The sequence below is a fragment of the Myripristis murdjan genome, chromosome 14 (genome assembly GCF_902150065.1).
Source record: "Myripristis murdjan chromosome 14, fMyrMur1.1, whole genome shotgun sequence".
In the NCBI taxonomy this organism is placed as follows: domain Eukaryota; kingdom Metazoa; phylum Chordata; class Actinopteri; order Holocentriformes; family Holocentridae; genus Myripristis; species Myripristis murdjan.
Window position 1 is genome coordinate 13,610,436 of NC_043993.1, and position 20,620 is coordinate 13,631,055.

The following is a 20,620-nucleotide window of genomic DNA, read 5'->3' on the forward strand; positions in this document are numbered from 1 at the left end:
TTTTTGATGGGGAAGAGGGCAGAAGAAGTGAAAGACTGCACTTTGACACTCACAGCCACTCGAAGCTGATGTCTCCTTTCGGCTCGGTCTGTATCAGGTGGAATTTAATAACATGTCTCCCTTGTCTCCTGCTGTCCTTTCAGTTGTACCCCCTCATTCACCACCACTCTGTGATACTATATTTCTGTCTGTGTCTCGTCTTCTCTCAGCGCCTCTGTGCCTCAGCTACTCTTTCTCTCTCTCTTCCTCTCTTCCACATCTCTGGCTCTCTCAGAGGGCGGAAGCTGTAGCCGGTCCGGTCTTTAAAAAATTTCCAGTAAACCGTATATCTTGGGTCTCAACAGCCTCTGGTGTGTTAAGGTCCGGGCTTTGCCCTGACAGTGGAGCCACTGTTGCTTTGTTGTCTGGGCACTAGCTGCAGTCTCAGTGATTCAGCTCCACTGCCTGACTGCTTCCTCTTTCCATAGACAAGTAGCCAGTGCACAGTGCCCAGGTTCACTCGTAGTCAGCGGGAATGAGCTTGCTCTATTAAAAGCTGTTCAAAAAAATCACTAGAGCTGGGTATCACAATATTATTTTCCTGCACCAGTTATCTAGCTCTTTGCATCGATAAGCATCGTTCATGTCCTTCATTGTCATGTGATGTTATAATATCAATGCTTCAGTCCACTGTGTTAATTCAGTTTTTAAACATTGGAAATAGAGTTTTGAAATAAACTGTTTTGTTGCAGTTTATATAATATGTTGTATATTTCATTGGTCTACCAAGGCATTTTGCATTAGGTTGTTTTTTAAGCTCTGTGTATAAAGTTTCAGTCAGTATTGTGATTGTATTCTGAACAGTGATACGCATTGTGTCGTGAGGTCTTTATCAATACCCAGCCCTGTTGTAGTTATATTATGGGGGATGGATCCATGTTCATGCAGCGATCAACGTGATGTGAAGTTAGCATCTGCTCTGTTTCAGATGTTGAATAAATGATTAGATCATCTTAGCTGAAGGGGCATCCCCGAGAAAGCAACATCCTGCCCGCTAAATGGTGAGTGCTGTGGTGTTTTAGCACTTCACCTCCCAGAGATACAATAACTTTTTCCTACAGTATGAAATTCTGATGTTGAAGTTTGAGTTTCTGCTGGTATTTTTTTTTTCTTTTCATTCAGCCACAGTGGCTACATACGCAAACTACTAAGCTCTTCCTTTATTCACAAAACAAGCAAAACAAAACAAGACAAAATAAAAGATGCTTCTGGCATCGTTTTGTTTGGAATAAACAGAAGAATTTAGTAATTAGCATAAACAGTGGTAACCACAAGTAGCCTAAAGCCAGTTCAACTACAATCACTCTACTGTTATACCTATCAGAGATGGAGAGTGGCAGTATGAAGAATTTGATTTATTTGAAAATGCGGTGGACTATTTCATCTAGCACTATGCATTGCAGTAGGCACTCATATAATTCAAATTTACAGACTGTTCTCCCACACTGTTAAATACAATACATTTTTTGTATAACTCAAAGTCCAGTTGATTTCTTTACCCTGTAAACGTACCATTAGGATTGGAATGAAGTCCCTGTCTCTGTTAGTTTCATAGTTAAGAACAACAGGTTCTTAATGGTAGAAATTGCACATTCAGAGCACAACCACAATCCGATCTACTGCACTTTGGCTGAAGGACAGTCTGTCCACGAAATTTCATGAAAATCCACTAATGTGCTTTTGGAGATATAGACTAACCAGAGGGGACAACAACATAACCATAACCTTGAAGGTGTAACACTTGATACGGTCAAATCCTTAAGGACTGTGTCGAGCATGTTTGTTGGTATATTTAGGCAGCATAAATATGACATTATTTTGTTGTGTTTTTTTTTTTTTTTGTGAGAACTAATATATAAACTAAATTCAGAAACTAATGTTGATTGATGTGGTCACACTTCAGATAACAATTAGTCCCATGATTCTGTTTTTTTTGTAACGTGAATGTGAGAGAATCTGAGCATGAGGCATGAGCTTTGAGGTATGATTATTTCCAACCAAACCATGCTTTTTGATGTAACTGTGAGAAATGTGGATTTTATGCAGATGTTTATGATGCTGTTGTATTGTTGCTACTGTATTGTGTATGCAAGGATGCTGTGGGAATCTATAAATAATATATTGGATGAACAGGCTCCGTTTCACCTAATTAACTTCCTTGTTTAACTCTGAGTTGTCGTCATTACATTCTTTCTCTCCCTCCTTCCCTCATATACTTTTTCTTGTGGGGGATTTTCTGAGAAAGGAAAGGGGGGAAAAGGATATTTTTCTTTGTTTGTTGCCCAATAGCATGTGACAAGGCTTATTGCTAGATCCGTTACTAAGCCTCTTTGGCCATTCAGGTGGCAGACATTTTTTAACTGCTGATGAATGAAAGTCAGAGTTGCAATCACTTGGCTGCAGCTTGAATCCTCAACCCCTGTAATGTGTATGTGCACGCATGTGCTTCTAATCTGGATTTCTTTGAAAAAAAAAAAAAAGATAAGCTATAACAATTAACAGTTATGAAGCTATAGGCAGATTATCAAAGGGTATGAAAACCTAACTGCTTTTAGATTAGACTGAAACTCTGAAATACAGCTCCGTATTTCTCCAGTGTCTACAAACAAGCAAAACATTCCCAACTTTAAAGCACAAATAGTGTCACAACCTTTGAGTCCTTGCAACTACTAATACAACGGCTGCAGTTTCAGTTTTGTTTTTGATGAGTTGTGTGGCCGTAGCTGGGGATTTAAACCGTAGCTTCTCCCTGTTTGTCCCACCAGTGGATCTGTCAGCAGTGAGAGGAGGAGCTGTCCGTGGTGCTGAAACAGTCTGCTGGATCTGTCTACTCTGTTTATCTGTCTGTCATTTTTTCCTCTCTCTCTCTCTCTCTCTCTCTGTTACTTGCTCTCTCTCAGCATTTGCAGACATTCAGGACTCCACTCGTACTGTGCATTTGCTTTATGCCCTCTCTCTCATTTCTGACCTCGCAGTCCTGCTGTCTTCTTTCTTCCTCTTGATCTCTTCTTTTGTGGTGTCTCTCTGTCCTCCTCCTCTTCTTCCTCTTCGTCCTCTGCTCTGCTCTGTTTGAAGCTTCTTCCCCTCCTGCTCTAATAAACAGACTTGTGAGAAATTCGATTTTTTTTTTTTTTTCAAGCCGGGCATATGCTAATGAATTGGAGGCTCATTATTATTGGATTATTTTGGGAAGATTCTCTATTTCTCTAGTTCTCTCGCTCTCTTCTTCTCCCTCCACTCCTTTTTGGTGTGTGCACATGCTATGCTGTTTGTGTTGCTGCTGCTTTTGTTGTTGTGCATGTGTGAGTCTAAGCATTAGAGAGGAATAGAGTGTGTGAGAGAGTGTATGCTTGGGCGACTAAAACCTACATGTCTTTTTGCGGCAAATTGTTTAAAAGGCATTCACCTCTTTGAACACTGAGTGTGTGTGTGTGTGTGTGTGTGTGTGTGTGTGTGTGTGTGCATGTGCACGCGTGTGTTGGCTGCACGCTTTCAAAGGGAAGGAGGCTTGTCAAGTGTGTGTGTTTGTGTGCATGCATGTGTGTGTATGTGTGTGTGTGTTTCAGGGGGCATTTGTCATGGTATGAGTCAGATGTGGGAGGCAGGAAAAGGCTCACTGAACCGGCCTGCAGTGAGCTGCAGACTTTCTAGAGGCTTTCATGAAGACAGATCTCCGCAGGTATTACTGTCTTATCTCACTTTCTCTTGCCCCTCTTTCATCCATCTCCCCCTCTTTGGTTTCTCGTAGTGTTAATATAAACTGACAAGCTAGTGCATGGGAGCACTCAATAGCTGTGCTTTTCTTTGATGTGCGCACAGACGTATTTGGGTGGTTATTTTTGTGGAAAATTTGCCCAGGGTACAGCTCTTGGCACCGAGAACACAAATGTCAGTGTTTTGAATCTAATAGAACTGTGGAGAGCACACTTATTTGCTAGATTGAAGTTAGCAGACGCTTGATTGGGATTTGTCATCTCGCCTGTGCGCTGCCCTTCACAGGATCACACTGGCTGATTGGAGAGAAGTCTTCTCTGCCCATGGGGCAGCGTGTTTATGTGCACATGACTTTTTCCATATGCCAAATTAAGCCCTAAATTAAATCCTGTTGTGGTGCAAGGCTCAACTGTTTAATCTTTCATTCAGCACATTACATCGCTCTTACATAATGCTTATTCTGAACACATCATACAGGAGGAAAAATGCAAATGCAAATGCCAGGCTGCAACACACAAACACTTTGCTTCAGTCAAACACAGCAGTCTTTATCTTTTTATTGTGTCTGTGATTGGATAGTGTGCGCGTGTGTGTGTGTATGTGAGAGAGAGAGAACAGAAAGAGGGATGAAAATAGTATTGAAGTCAAGAAGAGAAGCGTTGTCACTGTGTAGACATGCTGTGTGTGGCTGACTTTGGCCTGTAATGAACCACCATCTGCACTCATCCACTCTGTAAATGGTGTGTGTGTGTGTGTGTGTGTGTGTGTGCGCGGGCTCGCGTTTGTGTGTGTTAAATTATGATAAATGTGCATGTTCTCTGCATGTAGACATGTGTGTGCCTATGTGTGGAGGTTGCGTAACACATCACGTCCTTATAGCAAAGAGCCAGTATCATCTCCCACAAGGTTTTTTTCTGGTTTCTGATTGGCTGTTGGAGCCTTCCTGGGTGGTTTGGATTTCTACTGCTGCTAATGAGAGAGTCACACAAAGAAGTCACAGTCCAAAGTGGGGAATCAGTCTTCGTCCAATCACCAGGAGTGGCTGCATGGAGTTCTGTCAGCTTCACATGATCTATCATTTTTGATATAATGTAACTGAGCATGCCGTACTGCATGTATGCTCTAACTGGTCTCTAAGTGCTGCACTCTCTATACCAAGGCTTCTTTGAGTGAGTGTGTTGAGTAACTTCAAGGGATCACTAAGCAATGTTAAGACCATAAAAATAGTTCCCAAGTGAAAAAAATAAAAATAAATAAATCCTTAAATGTTATAGGTAATGTACACACCTCTGAAGATTCAAAGTGGCCTATATGTTTAGAATAAAATTTCAAAGCTGTAACAGTTGAAATGTCAAAACTCAAAACAAAACAAAACAGAATAAGCCCAGAGTTTAGTGGTGAGTCAGATGAGGACCTTGTAGACTCACTGTACTTTGTCTAAAAGGGTACTTTACTGCATTTGACTCTGTTTTTTATTTTATTACTGCAACTTTAATCTACTTAGCCTGCAATTCTGCCATGTTCGCCAGCAGGTTGTTGTGAATGCCTCAGCCCGTAGGAGAAGACGGGTTTCGTGCTGGTGATAGTATCTTTACTGTAACAGAGCCGTGAAGCACATTACAGATAGCTTACCTCTGATTCTGACATCTCTCGAGCATCGAAGATGACAGCTGACAGTTTTACCATCAAACGGCAAGAACAAACGTCACTGTAAAATCTCCCAGCTCTCCTTTAAAAGTCAAAAAATCTAACAGTCCTTATAAGATTCTGATGTTCAGACGCTTTTTGACAATTTTTTTTTTTAACTCTCACTGCTTCCACGTATGTATGCGTGCAAGCACACACACACACACACACACACACACACACACATGTGCGTGTGCATGCAAACCTGGCTGTGCAGGCCTAAACTCTCCAGTGTGGATTTATGTAATGACTGGTATGTTTGCAGTGTGAAGGTGCGCTGAAATCCTATTTTTCTTTCCATAGCTCCAAAAGCTACTCTACTGTGATTTCAACTCTGTGTGACCTCTCTCTCTCTCTCTCTCTCTCTCTCTCTCTCTCTCCATCTCTCTCTCTTTTTCTCTCTCTCTATCAATCTCTCTCTTCTCTTTTTAGTATCCGTCTTAAGTATAGTGTTCTCATGCTGTGGAAGATCTCTGCACTTCATGCGTAATAGCTTTTAGATACTCTATACACTTTACATGGCTGAATGCTTTATTTTGCTTACTGCTGTGTGTGTGAGTGAGTCTGTGTGTGTGTGTGTGTGTGTGTGTGTGTGTGTGTGTTTAGTGGTTGTGATGCTATTGCTCTGATTAGGGTCTCATGCGTGGGGGCTGTGTTGCGTCCCATCTGCCATCTGTGCAGACGCTGGTACAAAGGCCCATGGGAAATGCAGTCCAGGGGTGTTTGACGACCACCCCTCCTCCCTCCGTCTCTGGAGGCTACAGTCAGTCAACATGTCATCATCTATCACTATCACAGAGAGAGGCAGACAGGCAGAGAGAAACACTGCCCATTTCCAGTGCAACTTCCTCAACCCCAACTTTTCTTCTCCTCTTCTATATTTCTGCCTTTCTGCCTTCATCAGGCAAAATAAAGTCAACCACAAAAGTTATAAAGTAGACTGACCCCTTGACCTTGTTCTGTTTATTGTAGAATTTTTGTTTTTGACTCACATTTTGTGAAGGTCTTACTGACTAAGATGTTGCAGTAAAGATTTTTTCGACTGTTGTATCACACTGACATGCTTCTAGAAAAAGGGCACATACGTGTCAAATCCATAATCAGACAAATATCAGCATTAAAAATAATACTAGACCAATATCAGTTTTGCTTTTAAGGGTAACAAATGCTTAAATTGTTTAAGGCTATAAGTGTCTAGTGCTCTGAAACCATGAGAACCACAGCAACTCATTTTGGTAAGACGTTTGAATGCTTACATGTTACTGTTGAATCGGGCTATGTTATTATACGTACCTACGTATTAGCCTCTAACTTTTGAACTGTAAATGATAAGAACAAAGTCATTTTTTCCTGGAATATGTGGGTCCATGCCATTCTCCCTTATGCATTATGTTGTGCTAGAATCCCAGCAGCTTCCACTGGCAGCTAGATTTCAGGCTGATGTAGGCTAATGCTGATATTCTGAACAACAAAAAAAAATTCATAAATTCCTATTTGAGAAATCTATCCATATAAGCCACACCCATTTCCATTAATAAGATTTTACACCATTTTGAGCTTAAAGATAATGATAAAAAGAAGTTCTGCCCCTTCCTCGGTTTTTGACTTTTAGCTGATATATTTTTTTTACATAGCATTTTCAGACCAAGTAACACAAAGGATCACTTTTACAACATGGCCATAATTAGCTAATGAACTTGACCACTAACATCGCTGCACAGAAAATGGCTATAATTCATCAACTGTGTGTCTTGTCTTCATCAAACGTGACACCTATGTTGAGAAGTAACAAACGATGACTTGTGCAAAAGCAAAAGCACCAACCGGCTAGATGATGGTGCAGCAGTAGCTGTTTTTAGTCTGTGGCCTATAAAGTTTGAACCAGAAATCATCAGAACAAGGTAATTTTTTATCTGGATTCCATGGGTCCACACAGCTCAAAAATTTATAATCATCACAGTCTTGATAGTCTGCTGATGTATTGGTCCTGTCCAACACACATTCCCTCATTTGGCCAACCTGTAGTCACACTAACATTTATAACAGTTTTCTATTCAGATATTGTCACTGTAGCAGCTGTTCCCGAATGATTTTTTGCAGGTCAGAAAAGTCCTGTCACTCCTCCTCATATACTTCAGTCCGCATGGAGTTCCAACCCCGAGGTTAGGAAACCAAGGCAGGGCTGTTTACACGGAGCTGAAAGGGCGATAAAGTTGGTAACTGCCGTTCTGATCAATGCTGTTTACTGGTTAGAAATGAGGTCATGTCCAGAACGGAATGTGGATTATTGAGCGTTTAGTGGCCAGTTTAGCCCCATTGTAATCCATATCTGTTTGGAGATTTGCTACGGTCTTCATCAGCGCACTAAACCCTCCACAGCACATTGTAGGGCCCTGGGCAATAAAAACACGGTGCCCGTCTGATAAGAAAACACAATACCATTCAACCTCCGTCTGGCCTTCATATTCTTTCTCTTTCCATCTCACTTTATGTGTTTTCTCTTCCGCTGTGTCCTGTCCCCTTTTCAGTTCACACCATTCACTCTCTCCTGCTTGCTTTTCTCCCTTTCATCTCGCTCTTTCTTTCCCTTTTCTTTTTTCCCCCCTTGCTCTCCTTCACTTTTTGTTCTCCTCCTCTGTCGAGCCCTCTTGGCGAAGCGTTAAGTGTATAATCAGTGATCTCATGTCTAGATGGGCCTCTCGTCTCCTCTCTCGCTCTGCACACAAAGGGACTGAATAGCCGTGGCTCGCTCAGGGGACGCGAATGAGTAATCAGCCACAGGCACACACACACACACACTGGACGCACACATAACACACACATAAACAAGCACACACCTCTCCGGCGCTCTCCTGGGCTTTGAAGTCCGTATATTGATGATGCCAGTTCCAAAGGCTCTATTGAATGTGCAGAGGGAGCAGATTTGGCTATTGACCATCCACTCGCCTCTCTGACCTGTCATCTCTGAGGGCTGTAATGAGTAACAGGTGCATCTCTCGTCAGTGTTGGCCTTGACAGTCATCCAATATTCAACAGTCAGTCACAGTAATCAGGCAGTGTAATCGGTCGTTTGATGTGCTGTCACAGTGGCTCGTATTGGGCTGCTGTAGGTCTGTGAGCAATCATTTTTACTTCACAGATAATAATAACGTAGCACTTTTCAAAGCACCGTTACAAAGGCGCTGTGCACAGGATGGTATAAAAACAAAACAGATTAAAATCAGCAGTAAAATTAAAAGCCAGAGTAAACAAGGAAGCGTTAAAAAGTAAAACACAAAGCGAGATCAAGGACAAAGTCTGTCTTTTAATATCTGCTTTTTAAAGATGCTGCTGATGTAGCCAGCCTCAGCACCTCAGGCAGGTCATTTCAAAGTCTAGAAGCCCCAATGGCAAATCCCCTGATCGCCTCTTGTTCTCAGTCTAAAGTCAATTTATTTATTTTATTTATTTCTTTAACTCACACAGTGATAAAACTCAGTGATAAAACACTGATAACAAATTGATTTCTAGCATACGGTGAAATCCTGGAGAGAATCTGCAGAATGTAAACACCACAGGGGCAAATAGTATTTTCAGATATTATTTTGGGATTTATTTAAAGTTTAGAGGTTTATGTTAAAGTTTGCTGTAATGTCATCTAATTTGACAACTTACATTTTTAGCCCTGGTCTTGAAGGCAGTTGAATCCTTGGCAGTTTTGATGACATGATTTTACGTATCGAGCTAGAGTTTACAGGACCAGAAAGTTTTACAATGGAGAATAGGGTTATACTTGCCTTTAACTAGGTCTAAATGTCCATTTGTATACAGGAGATGAAGCACGTGTCAGCATGGTGAAAGTAGACAAGTGAAGGATTGTTTTGGTTCAATGAAAGCTTTTTCGTTGCTGACCTCTCTGACTTTTGCAGGGGGAAATCTCTGTGGAGCCCTTTGGTAGACACAACACCCGATACAACCAGAGATTATTCAGGTGTCCTGTATCAGGGCTGCTCCTGGTCTGTATGCATGCATGACCTAATGACAGTCGCACTGAGCCAGCTCTCTAGGTGAAGTGAATTTGATAAACTTGAGATTAAAATTAGTGGGTATGGCTGGGCAATATGGACAAAATCAAATATCACAGTGTTTTTGACTGAATACCCCAGTATTGATACTGTGAAGATATTGTAGTGAAGACTGTTGTCACTTTCTCAAAATATTTACCCAAGATTATTGATGAATCAGTCATAAGTAATGTTGACATGATGACCAAGAGAGGCAAATAGAGAGGCAAATAATACAACAGATAGACCAGTTGAATGAGTTCAGAAAACTGCATCCCTTTACTGTAATCCATGTAATTAATATCAGGAAAAGATAAAACTTTTGCTACATCACAATATCATGACCTCCCAAATACTAGAAGATATCAAGACTATTGTGATATCAAGATATTGTCCAGCCCTATTAGTGAAACATTAATTTGATAAATACTCAAAATGTGGTCTAAGTTTCTATTTATGTATATTTTCTTAAATTTGAATCATGCAACATGTTGCAACTTTCATTACAGTCAGTAATGGTTAATACAGTATGTGTGCTTTCCTAAGATAATTTAATTCATGAAGATAAGATAGTTTGGCATATTTGAAACATGATCTTTCAGAACGTTACATAGTGCAGACATTTGTCAGGATACTGTGATGGTAATGTTACAAAAAAAATAAACAAATTATGATCAGTTTATCATTATTGAGGTAACTGCTTGAAATTATCATGACACTGATTTTGAGTCATGTCGCTCAGCAGTGCACAGATAGTCAACATGAGTGGAAGCAGTGGGACGCGACCAGGCTCGGTGCCACGCTCGACCCTTTGAGCTACACAGGAGCATTTATGAGCAGAAGGCCGGTGAGAAAGAGTCAGAGGGACAGAGGGAGTGATTGTTCTACCACCCTGTTATGAGAGCTGGTTCTGGCTGGTTGTGGTGCCTGTTCATATAAGCTCTTTGTGGTCTGAAGACAGCCCTGGCACCAACCCCCCTGTACTCCCCCATCCCCTCCCCCTCCAGGCGCAAGTAGAGCGATGCCAAGGAGACTGCCAGCTTCCTTTAGGGGAGAATGGCTCTGGATGAGCAGGACTGGCAGGCCAGTCAAGACAGAATTAGAAATAGAGGAAGGTGGGGGGGGTGGACTGTGTGTGTCTTCTTCAGACAGGAAAACACAAAAGTGTGCAAGCCGAGAGACTCAGTGTAAAATAGGCAATATCTATATTGCAAATTGGCACTCTGATAATACCCACAATCAGTGCATGAAGTGGTGAGAATGTAAGGTTTCTGGCAGACGTCCCTCCCTCCCTCCAGCCCAGAGATGCTCTACAATATGAGATTAGTCATCAGTGGTAAGTCCAGTGGGAGATATTCTCACATTTCCAAATTACTGAAAGCATTTCAAGGTTAAATGTAATGTGTCTGTAATGTGCTGAAGCTAGACTCAGAAGAATTCTCTCCAGTCATTTTGGCCAGATCATTCAGCTCTTGCATAGACGGCTGGCCAATAAGCACAACTTCAAATTTCACAATATCTTTTTCACCGAATATTGAACAATGGTGAAGTGATAATCATTGGTGCTTTCAGAAGGTATTCACACAAGAGAGATTTTTGATAAACAGTCATTAATAATGTGAATATGATGACCAAGCAGGTAGAGGCAAATAAAAGAAGAGCTAGAGCAGTATACTGAATTATAAAAATGTGTCCGTTTACTGTAAAGCAGCTTTTAAAACCAGGGAATAAACATTAAGGTCATATCTTGATGTTAACTAAAATCCCAGATGATATCTAGTATTGTGATATTGATAAAATATCTATATATCACCCAGCCCTACTTGCATGCTGATGTTTCATGGGTTTACAGAATAAACAAACACACATGCACACACACACACACACACACACACACACACACACATGCATAATCCAACCTGGAAAGTGTTTACTTGTCAAGCGACCGTTCCACCTCTGGGGGACATAGATGGTGGGAAAGAAGCTGTCACTTCCTTAGCAACTGCTTGACGACGAGCAGCTTGACTCACCCTTTTTTTTTTTTTTTCTTTTTTTTGTATTTTATGAATGGAACATGCAGACATGAGTCAGGACACTCGGGGGACCTTCATGGTCATGATGTTGCCAAAACAAACATCTTCAACTGGTTGCCAAGAAGACAGTGAGGTCACTGCACGCATTGTCCTGAGGGCCGAGTGTGGCAGTGCCAAGCCCCCTCATCCTTAGGCGTGTAGCGTTATGTGGGTCTTTGAGTGTGTGTGTGTGTCCTTTCTCCACCAGGGTATGTGTTTGGGCACTAAGGGACTCTTGTGCGTGCTCATTGATGTGGATGATCGTCCCTTTGTGTGAGGTTGTCCAGGGGGTGGGAGCACACGCTGCACACACACACACACACACACACACACACACACACACACACACAGATGGGGTGACTGAAGGAGGAGAATGAAGGTTAGGAGCGTTTATGCGAAGGAAGCATGTACCCCCATAAAGCTAATTAGTGCGCTTTTCTCTGTGTGCATGATGGGAGTGAAGGTGAATGCCTTTGAATGGATTTAAGGGTCCTTGGGGCTGCTGGGGATCAACCTTATTGCCATCTAGGCAGCACTTTTATTTATACATCAATTAAATGCCCTGCTCAAGCAAATAATGGTCTTGGAAATGCTGGAGCATCTTTCATTTTTATAGACGCCGTAGTAAATGGAGAACATGAATTCCACATGAGCATTTTCATATGGAAGAATATTCCCTCCCACGCCCCTGCAATCTCTCTTCCCTCTCTCCATCTTTCGCTCTCGCTCTCCTCCTCACGTCCCCCCTGATGTTCTTGGACCAAGCAGCTCTTGGCAGCGTCTATCAGGTTCGGCCAGGTTTTCGTCGCTCTTCCAGATGCCGCTTCTAGCTTGTAGAGATATATTTATCTGGGCATTTCCGTCTTCCTTTCTCCCCCTCCATGTCTCTTACGCCTGCCCTCCTCGCTGTCTCTGTGTTGTTGGTCACGAGATCCAATTTGTTGCTGTCGTTTGCATCACCCTTCTTCCTCTTGCAGTGAAATTTCTGTACGCGGGTGGGAAGTGTGAGCAGAGGGAGATTACGCCTGTGCACTACATGGTTAGGTATGCCCTGAGGACGTGTATGCATGTCTTATGCGTGTCCCTGTTTATGTGTGTGTGAGTGAGTTTGTCGAAACAGTATCTGCACTGTCTCCCTCTAAGCCACCGTTACATGGTATATCGAGCATCCACAAACTGACGGGTTGTATAGATGTTGTAGGACGCAGCGGCCCCCAGTGAGCTCTATAATTGGGAACCTCAGAGGAGAGGGGAAAATTCGATGCGTGGTGAATTAATTCTTCCTCTTTTTATTCCATGCCTCGTTCAGGGGTCCGGTCTAATCTCTGCTAATGCGTTCACCGAGAGCACCAGATCAATTCACTTCACTGAGAGGGAGAGAGAGAGAAAGGGAGAGAGAGAGAGAGAGAGAAAGAGAGAAATGAGAGCCAGTGAAGGTGGGCAGCAAAGAAGCAGGAGCCAGAAGCAGAATAGAAAAGAACATGGAGAGCGTACACTTGGATAGGTGTTATCATAATGGCAGTGTCTAAACATGATCAATCTCAGGATATCAACCATGAACTTTAAAGGGATAGTTCACTAATTTTGAAAAATTTGACATGGTTTTACTTACCCTCTAAGTGGTATTTGGGGCACTAGTGATGGTATTCTCTGGCTGGACTGCCCCCATGCCTCTTGGTCTTGGGTCGATATCTCCCTGGTTTGCTTAAAACAATAACAATAACTGCCCAGATACACTTAAACAAGGTTTAACAACACTGCTCTTGTCTGAAACAAAAATCCACAGATGATTGCTGAGTGGAGCGCAATAATTTTGCTCAAATTAACCTACTATTGAAAAAAAAAAACAACAACAAAAAAACAACAACCTTGCGCTCTTATTTTGAAGGCTGAAAGCTTCAAACATTGAAAGATGAAAGCTGAAAGTTTTTAATTTGTATTTAATCATTGTATTTAAAACCTAGCATTGGTGTCATCCAGGCTGTATCCAGTACAAGAATGGTGAGAAGAGGATAGTGTCATCATTGCTCTAAATATCACTTAATAAAATAATGTAAAATTTTTCAAGGTGGGTGAACTGCCCCTTTAAAGGGAGGAAATAGCCACAGCCTACTGGCCCAGCTCTAATATTAAAGGTCTCAGTGGATCTTAGACCAGGGCTGTCGATGGGTGAATGCATGATAAATGCTGGTGTTGCTAATGAGAGCGATAGCTAATGTTCCATGACACGGCTATCAGAGAGACCAGCCTTTGCGCTTCTTGCCTCTTTCTTGGTGTGCGACAGTTTGCATCAGGGCACGGGTCAGCTCACTTTCAATTCATTCATTTCAGCGAGCGGAGTTTCTTCAGAATTGGAAAAACTCTGCATCTTTTCCTATTAAATGGGTCTTGTATTAAGTGTTGAGAAAATTGCTCCTTTATTGAGAATGAATCCTTTCTTGAATGAATCGCAGTTTCAATTTACATTTTAAATCTCGTCAGCTGAAAGTGAATTGACCCCAGTGCTGCTATGCATGGACCCTATTACCTTCCCTCACTCTTTTGATGGGTGTAGCTCCCTTTACCTTCTGAATGCACAGGGTGGCTACAACTTCTCCTTTTTTTCAGCTCATTGTGTCTGTACAAGACTTGGTCGGTTCATTGTTTTCACATTCCTTTTCTGTACAAAGCCCGTACTTAAAATCATGTTCACCCCATGTGGTTTATCTGTCTCTACTTGTAATCTGGCTGCTTCTAGCATCTCATAACCCAATGCTTGTCTGTAATCCATCTGATTTAATAACCTCACTGCCGCTCTGTTACCTGTTGGTTGCCATGGCCACCGCTTCCTGGATAGTACAGTGTAGTGTGCTGAGTGAATGGGTATGCTTGTGCCTTTTTTTGTGTATGTGTGTGTGTATTAGTCTCTACATGTGTGTGTGTGGGGCTATGAGGGTTGTACATTCACACATAATTATAGCGCATTAGCCATTATGTGACAGTACATGTGCGCTCTGTTCAAAGAGCACGGTATCCTCTGACTAACGGGTGACCACTACCTGAGAGGGCAGAGATGGAAGAAATTTTTGGACCTAAAATTGTGTCCTCCTCTGTGTGTATGTGTGTGTGTGTGTGTGTGTGTGTGTGTGTGCTGTAAATCTTTTATCAGCTTGTAGGAGCCAGATATGAGTTTTCTTTGCTCACCTTATATATGTCTGTGTGTAATAATGTATCTGAGTGTTTACAGTATGTGTGCGTGCAGTGCCTCAGTATGTGTGTGTTTTTCATATAGCCAACCTGAGCATGTTCAATTACAGCAGTTAAATCAGATTGGTAATTTGATAGATTATTCTAGAGTATTCTATACCGCACTATAAGTAAACTCATATAGGTATCGAGTTCTGTACTACACTATGAGAGAACTGTATAGAGGTATAGAGGGTTGCTCCATACCGCATTAAAGTCTGTTTAGGCATTGAAGGTAATTGATATCACTCATATTCTGTAATATGAGTAGTAGTATAGGTATATATCTTATTGTTGCGTCTATAATTCAGTGCTCTGTTTTGTTTAACTGTAACACCTGTTCAGATTTGCTTTTTCACTGTGATTCTTTTTTATTTTTTAATTCTTGATTCAACTGGATCTCATTTTATCACGAACTCTTAAAAATTCTTTGTTGTATCTATGTTTATTTATTTATTTGGAGGTTTACGCCTATAGCTGAGCATGTTCAGTGCCCAGAGGGTTAAGGCAGATTGGTAATTTGTATAGGTACAAAGGGTTGTTTCTACATTGTGCTGTGTAAAATTGTTCTATACACCGCTGAGCACCAGACTTCTTTTAAATGCTGCATCTGCGTACAGCCCAGTTTCAGACCAAGCAATAAACAAATTGTTACCCATTTATGTAATACATGAACAAACGTTATTTATTAAGTTCATATGTACAAGTTAATGCTTTATGTTTGTTGTCATACATTGCAGGAGATGCAGTCTTAGACACAGACATCTACTAAACTTTCCCTTTTAAAGCCTGTGCGTCTGAAGTTTAGCCCAGGCATCTCTAGCCGTGCAGACCTCTTTTAAATTTTAAATCAATGCAAAACAGTTCAGTGTAACTGCGCTATAAGAGAACTGCACAGCTATAGAGGGATTTTCTATACTGCATTACAGTCTGCATGAGCACATCATTCTTATGCTGAAATATGATCAGTTTTAGAAGTACAGAGGTTGTTGTTATATTTTATTTTCTTGTATTCTCTTCTGTTATATTTTGCTGAACTGCACAGCACATCGCATTTGATTGTACAAAATGTTTGGTTTGCTTTGCTTTGAGGCAGTAGAGGGGGCCAATTTAATGCCTGCTGTACTTGGAGAGTGATTGTAGTTCACAGAGGGGAGTGCTGTGCTCCTCACATTCGAGAGAGAGAGGGAGAGAGAGAGAGAGTGTTAGAAAGCAGAAGAGGAGGTGGGTGTGTGTGTGCGCAAGGATGAAGGACGTTTATTTGTTGCTGCATTCTGTGCGGCCCCCGGCAGAAGAAATGCTTTCCAAACCATAATCAGCATCCATCAGAAGCCGGGCTCGCCTCTCCTACAGACAAAAGGTTAAGCGCTTCACTAAATCATTCTCTCTGTCTCTCTCCCTCCAACTTGCCTTTATTACCCTCTCCCTCTTTCTCCAACCCCAACACTTCCTCCTGCCACTCTTCCCCTTCCCTAACTTTTGGCCCCTCTCCTCTCCTGCTCCCCAAACCCCCCCCTCCTCCAGCTTGTGGGCGGCGAGTTTGACCTGGAGATGAACTTCATCATTCAGGAGGCGGAGAGCATCGGCTGCATGGTGGAGCTGCTGTCCCACTGCGAGGTAACGTGCCAGGCCGAGATCTGGAGCATGTTCACCGCCATCCTCCGCAAGAGTGTGCGCAACCTGCAGACCAGCACCGAGGTGGGCCTCATCCAGCAGGTGCTGCTCAAGATGAGCTCCGTGGACGACATGATCGCAGGTGGGTTGTGTGGATGTCTGTGTGTGTGTGTAGGTGAGGTGGGGTGGAGGCGGATGTGGCAGATGCACATAGACAAACATAAACAGACAGTGGTAATAACGGTGCATCGAGCTAGACAAATAGACAAACAAATTCTTATACATACACATGCGTAGTGAGAGACAAAAAGCATAAATGCACACAAACAACTGGGAAAAAAATAATTTGGTGACCCTCAATCTTGCCTCGTGTACTTCAACTTCATTTCCTACATTCCTTGATTTCCTACATTTCCCATAATGCCTCTCATCAGCCCCCAGGGAGCATAAGCTTATTTCATTCAGCTGTGAGTTAGATGTGTGGGTGGAGAGAACAATAACACTAGTGACGTGAGTTTTTTTTTTTTTTCCTGTCGAGAACAAGCGAGAATCACACTCCTTAATCAAAATGCAGCATCTCTTGTGGCTGCATTGCATTATGGTCTACTGAAGCTGCTGTCGGCTGACAAACTGTTATCTCTGACTGGATTTCTCCCTGTATGATCACTGAATGTTGGTGCAAAATGGTGCACCTCGAAAGAAGCCCGTGCTCTTTGATTCTGAACAACTGACAGAGCCCGATGTTCAAAGTTGTTATAGAATAGGTGAAAAAAAAAAACAAACATTCAAACTCCATTGTATCTGCACTGAAAACCTTTCAGTGTGACGCTACACCTTTTACATTTGGCCAGTTATTCACAGGATTAAGAAAAACACACCACTAAACAAGAAAATGGTCCCAGACAAGCAGGTTTTTTTTTTTTTTTTTTTTTTTTTTTTTTTTTTTTTAACATTGTTTTAGTTAGTATTTTTCACCCCATAACAAAATTATTGCACACATACAGAAGTACGTGTCAGCACTCCCACTTCCTAACCACCTACTGCTGCAGCACAAGCAGAACAATAACCACATTATGTTTCTGTGTGTGTTGCAATTAGCATGGAGTGTTTGAAAGAAAGAAAATAAAATAAAGAAAGAAAAGAGCACTTAAGTCTCTTTATTTGATCATGTTGACCTTGACTTCCCTTTCCTCATGCCTTGAAGTGTCTATCCTCTGCTTCCCTCCCCCCAGTGTCCTCTCTGTCCTACCTACTGCCTCAGGATAATGTGTTTTATAACTTGTATGGCTCATTACTGCTCACCACAGCAGTGTGTCGGGGGCCCAAATCAATTTAACGTCAATTCTCGCAGACTCCCGCCCTAAACCACGATTCTAACGCTTTTCTAAAACTATTTGAAATGACCTACATGGATTGATCGTACACGAAACGGAGCTTAGGGGCTTTGAATCTAGGACGTTATATTATTGCGTTTTCTGCTTATACCAAGCACCTCAATGAGCTAGCCCTCCGCTTTATTCCCTATCGCGGGGCTCTAGCTAATGAAATACAGTGGGAAGACTCTATTCATATCCAGCCGGCCTAATGGGAGGAACAGCCTTGGTAAGCAGATTGTCTGACTCTGACAGGACGGAGACGTGCTGCACTGTGCTGTGCCATAACCAGACAGATCTGTTGTGACTGTGCAGAGTGAACGTCAGTGCGGTGAAAGTCATTTTGACCCGACTAATTATATGTTGAAAAATATTTATATCCTAGAGGGAAGTACATTTAAAGCAGTAGCTTCTTTGCATTCTTTTGTATCGTTAATGTCACGTTGGTGGGTAAACGGGAAGATAGGCAGCCCATGAAATAGTATGGAAATAAAACAGAACCCCCCCACCTCCCCTAAATGAAGCAAAATATTTTGTTTACCTAATTTATATGCACTTGTTCATCTCTACTAAGTTTTTCTGTCATTTACAGTCGCTCTAGATTCTCTGTGCTTCATTGAGGGCAGCATTTGGCCCATTCACACCATAGACATGCTCCACACACACATACTCACACACACACACACACACACACACACACACACACAATAAAGCGGAACAGAGGAGAGGCAGCTGAAGTGAGGATTACATTAATCAAGTTGACAGCAACTCGTCAAGTAACTGAAAGTGCAATGAAAGCTTATCAACAAGAGCAATTTGTTAACGTAACACTATCTTACTTCATTTCTGTACATTTGTTTTGTTTAGTTTTGAGAGAAGGGTTTGTAGTTGCTATGTTACCACCATGTGAAACCACTGTTAGTGACAAGATAATGTTGGCTTCTGTGTTGAGTTCAGGGACCGCAAAGGAGATACTGGCTTATGACTCCAAAAATAAAGTAAATAGACTGACCAGACCAATGATATATTAAATTTGAGAACCTGAAATTTAGCCCCTCACCAAAGCCGACCATCTGCTCTCCCAAAGCTGTCAATCTAGGGGAAAAAAACATCCATGTACCTGTACGTGCAGAGATGTTCTTGGACACTGATGAATGAGCAATATGTATGTCATTTTCCAGCACAACATTTCCAAACTTTTAAAACTAAAGTTTTCTTGGAGTTAATTTGCATGTGCAATATGCAGTGATGAATCAGAGTGAATTCACAAGCATTCCTGCACACAAAATGCAAGCCTGTCTCCGCGGCAGTTGTTGTACAAAAATGCATTTTCGGCGAGCTATTACATTGCAATTCATTTGCTCAGATAATGAGTCGGAATGCTTAATGCATTGGCTGAGTGTGTATTAGATCTGCTAGGAAGAGACTCACTTGACAGATTATTATACAGATTATTATATTGTGGTTTACATATCCTTGGTAGTAAGTATTGCTGTGTGCAGCAATTACAAGGCTGTGTATTTACCAGAAAAGACCCAGGGTATTCTCAGGCAGTGATGAAGGCTACTATATGATGCTGAAATTCACTGGAGTTAGGTTGAACATGCTGTTTAAATAAAGGCATGTTAAATATACTTTGGGAGAGTGCCTTGAATCTTTTCTTTATTGGTAAACACATCTTTACCTCTGCCAAAGAACACCTCGTTTTATCATCTTTTTTTCCACTGTGCTCACAAGATGTGCTCTTACTCCTTCACTTTTTTTATGCCTACAAAGCTTTGTCCAGAACGAAGAAGCTCAGTGTATTCGGATAAAACGAATAGTGCTTGAATTTTTACTGCACCAAACAACAGATTACACAACACAGAGTGTACACATGCTCTTTTTCCGATGACCTCACCATATTTCACCAGAGCAGTGTCAGTCCAAATGCTGATTCATTAACACACTTGTGCACACGCTCACATGCACATTGTGTCATTTCTCCTGCCTTGTTCTCACTTTCTGCCTCTCCGTCTCCTCAGACCTCCTGGTGGACATGCTGGGAGTGATGGCCAGTTACAGCATCACAGTCAAGGAGCTGAAGCTGCTCTTCAGTATGTTGAGGGGAGACAACGGCATCTGGGTAAGTTGATGGATGCTCACGCTCTGTGCGCTTTGGGCTGCCAGAGAGAATCATTTCCTTGATTAGTTTGTCATCTCCCGTGATAAAAGCAAGTGGACAACTGTGGACGGGTCGTCTCGTTTTATCTCTTTGTCACATGCGGTGTCCCCAACACTGTTGACTTCATTTTGATGAATCTTGAGGCGATGGTGCATCTCACGACTGTGGTCTGTCATTATAAAAATTACATCTATTTGACGAGGGCGATATGTTGGTTGCCTGTTTGTCAGTGTATCTCACGTGGTATCTCAGGCACTACTAATCAGATTTTGATGGAACTTGGGGTAATGATGCGTCATTTCTTTATCAGCCCTAAGTGGGGGGTTAAATTGTTTGTTTGTCCTTATCACATAATATGTCAGACACCATTGATTGGATTTTGACGAAACTTAGTGCAATGATGTGCATCATCGCGGCACTGTAGCATTTTTAAAATTACACTGATTTAGAAAGGGAGGGGCATTAAAATGACAGGTCAAACAAGGTGGCATATAGTAATTTTTGTGATTGATGGTGAGGGTGACTGCATGGGGGATGACATGCCTTGTTAGCGATTGTCAAACCGCTTCTGATAAATTACTGTTGCTTCGCTGCATTTTGGATATCACATATCGACATGTTGACAATGTGCAATTCCGCATGAAGTAAAATGTTTCAGTATTGCATATCTGGAAGAAAATTAAAGCTGTG

At 41.8% G+C, this 20,620-nt stretch overlaps 1 protein-coding gene across 4 annotated transcripts in view; it reads left to right on the forward strand.

Moving 5' to 3' along the window:
- Positions 1-20,620, forward strand: part of nbeaa (neurobeachin a) — a 115,418-nt gene that overhangs the window by 16,410 nt on the left and 78,388 nt on the right. For all 4 annotated transcript variants that reach the window (XM_030068808.1, XM_030068809.1, XM_030068810.1 and 1 more), the window contains exons 2-3: positions 16,304-16,535; positions 19,791-19,891. In XM_030068808.1, the coding sequence (XP_029924668.1) occupies positions 16,304-16,535; positions 19,791-19,891 (333 nt within the window). The remainder of the gene's footprint in view (positions 1-16,303; positions 16,536-19,790; positions 19,892-20,620) is intronic.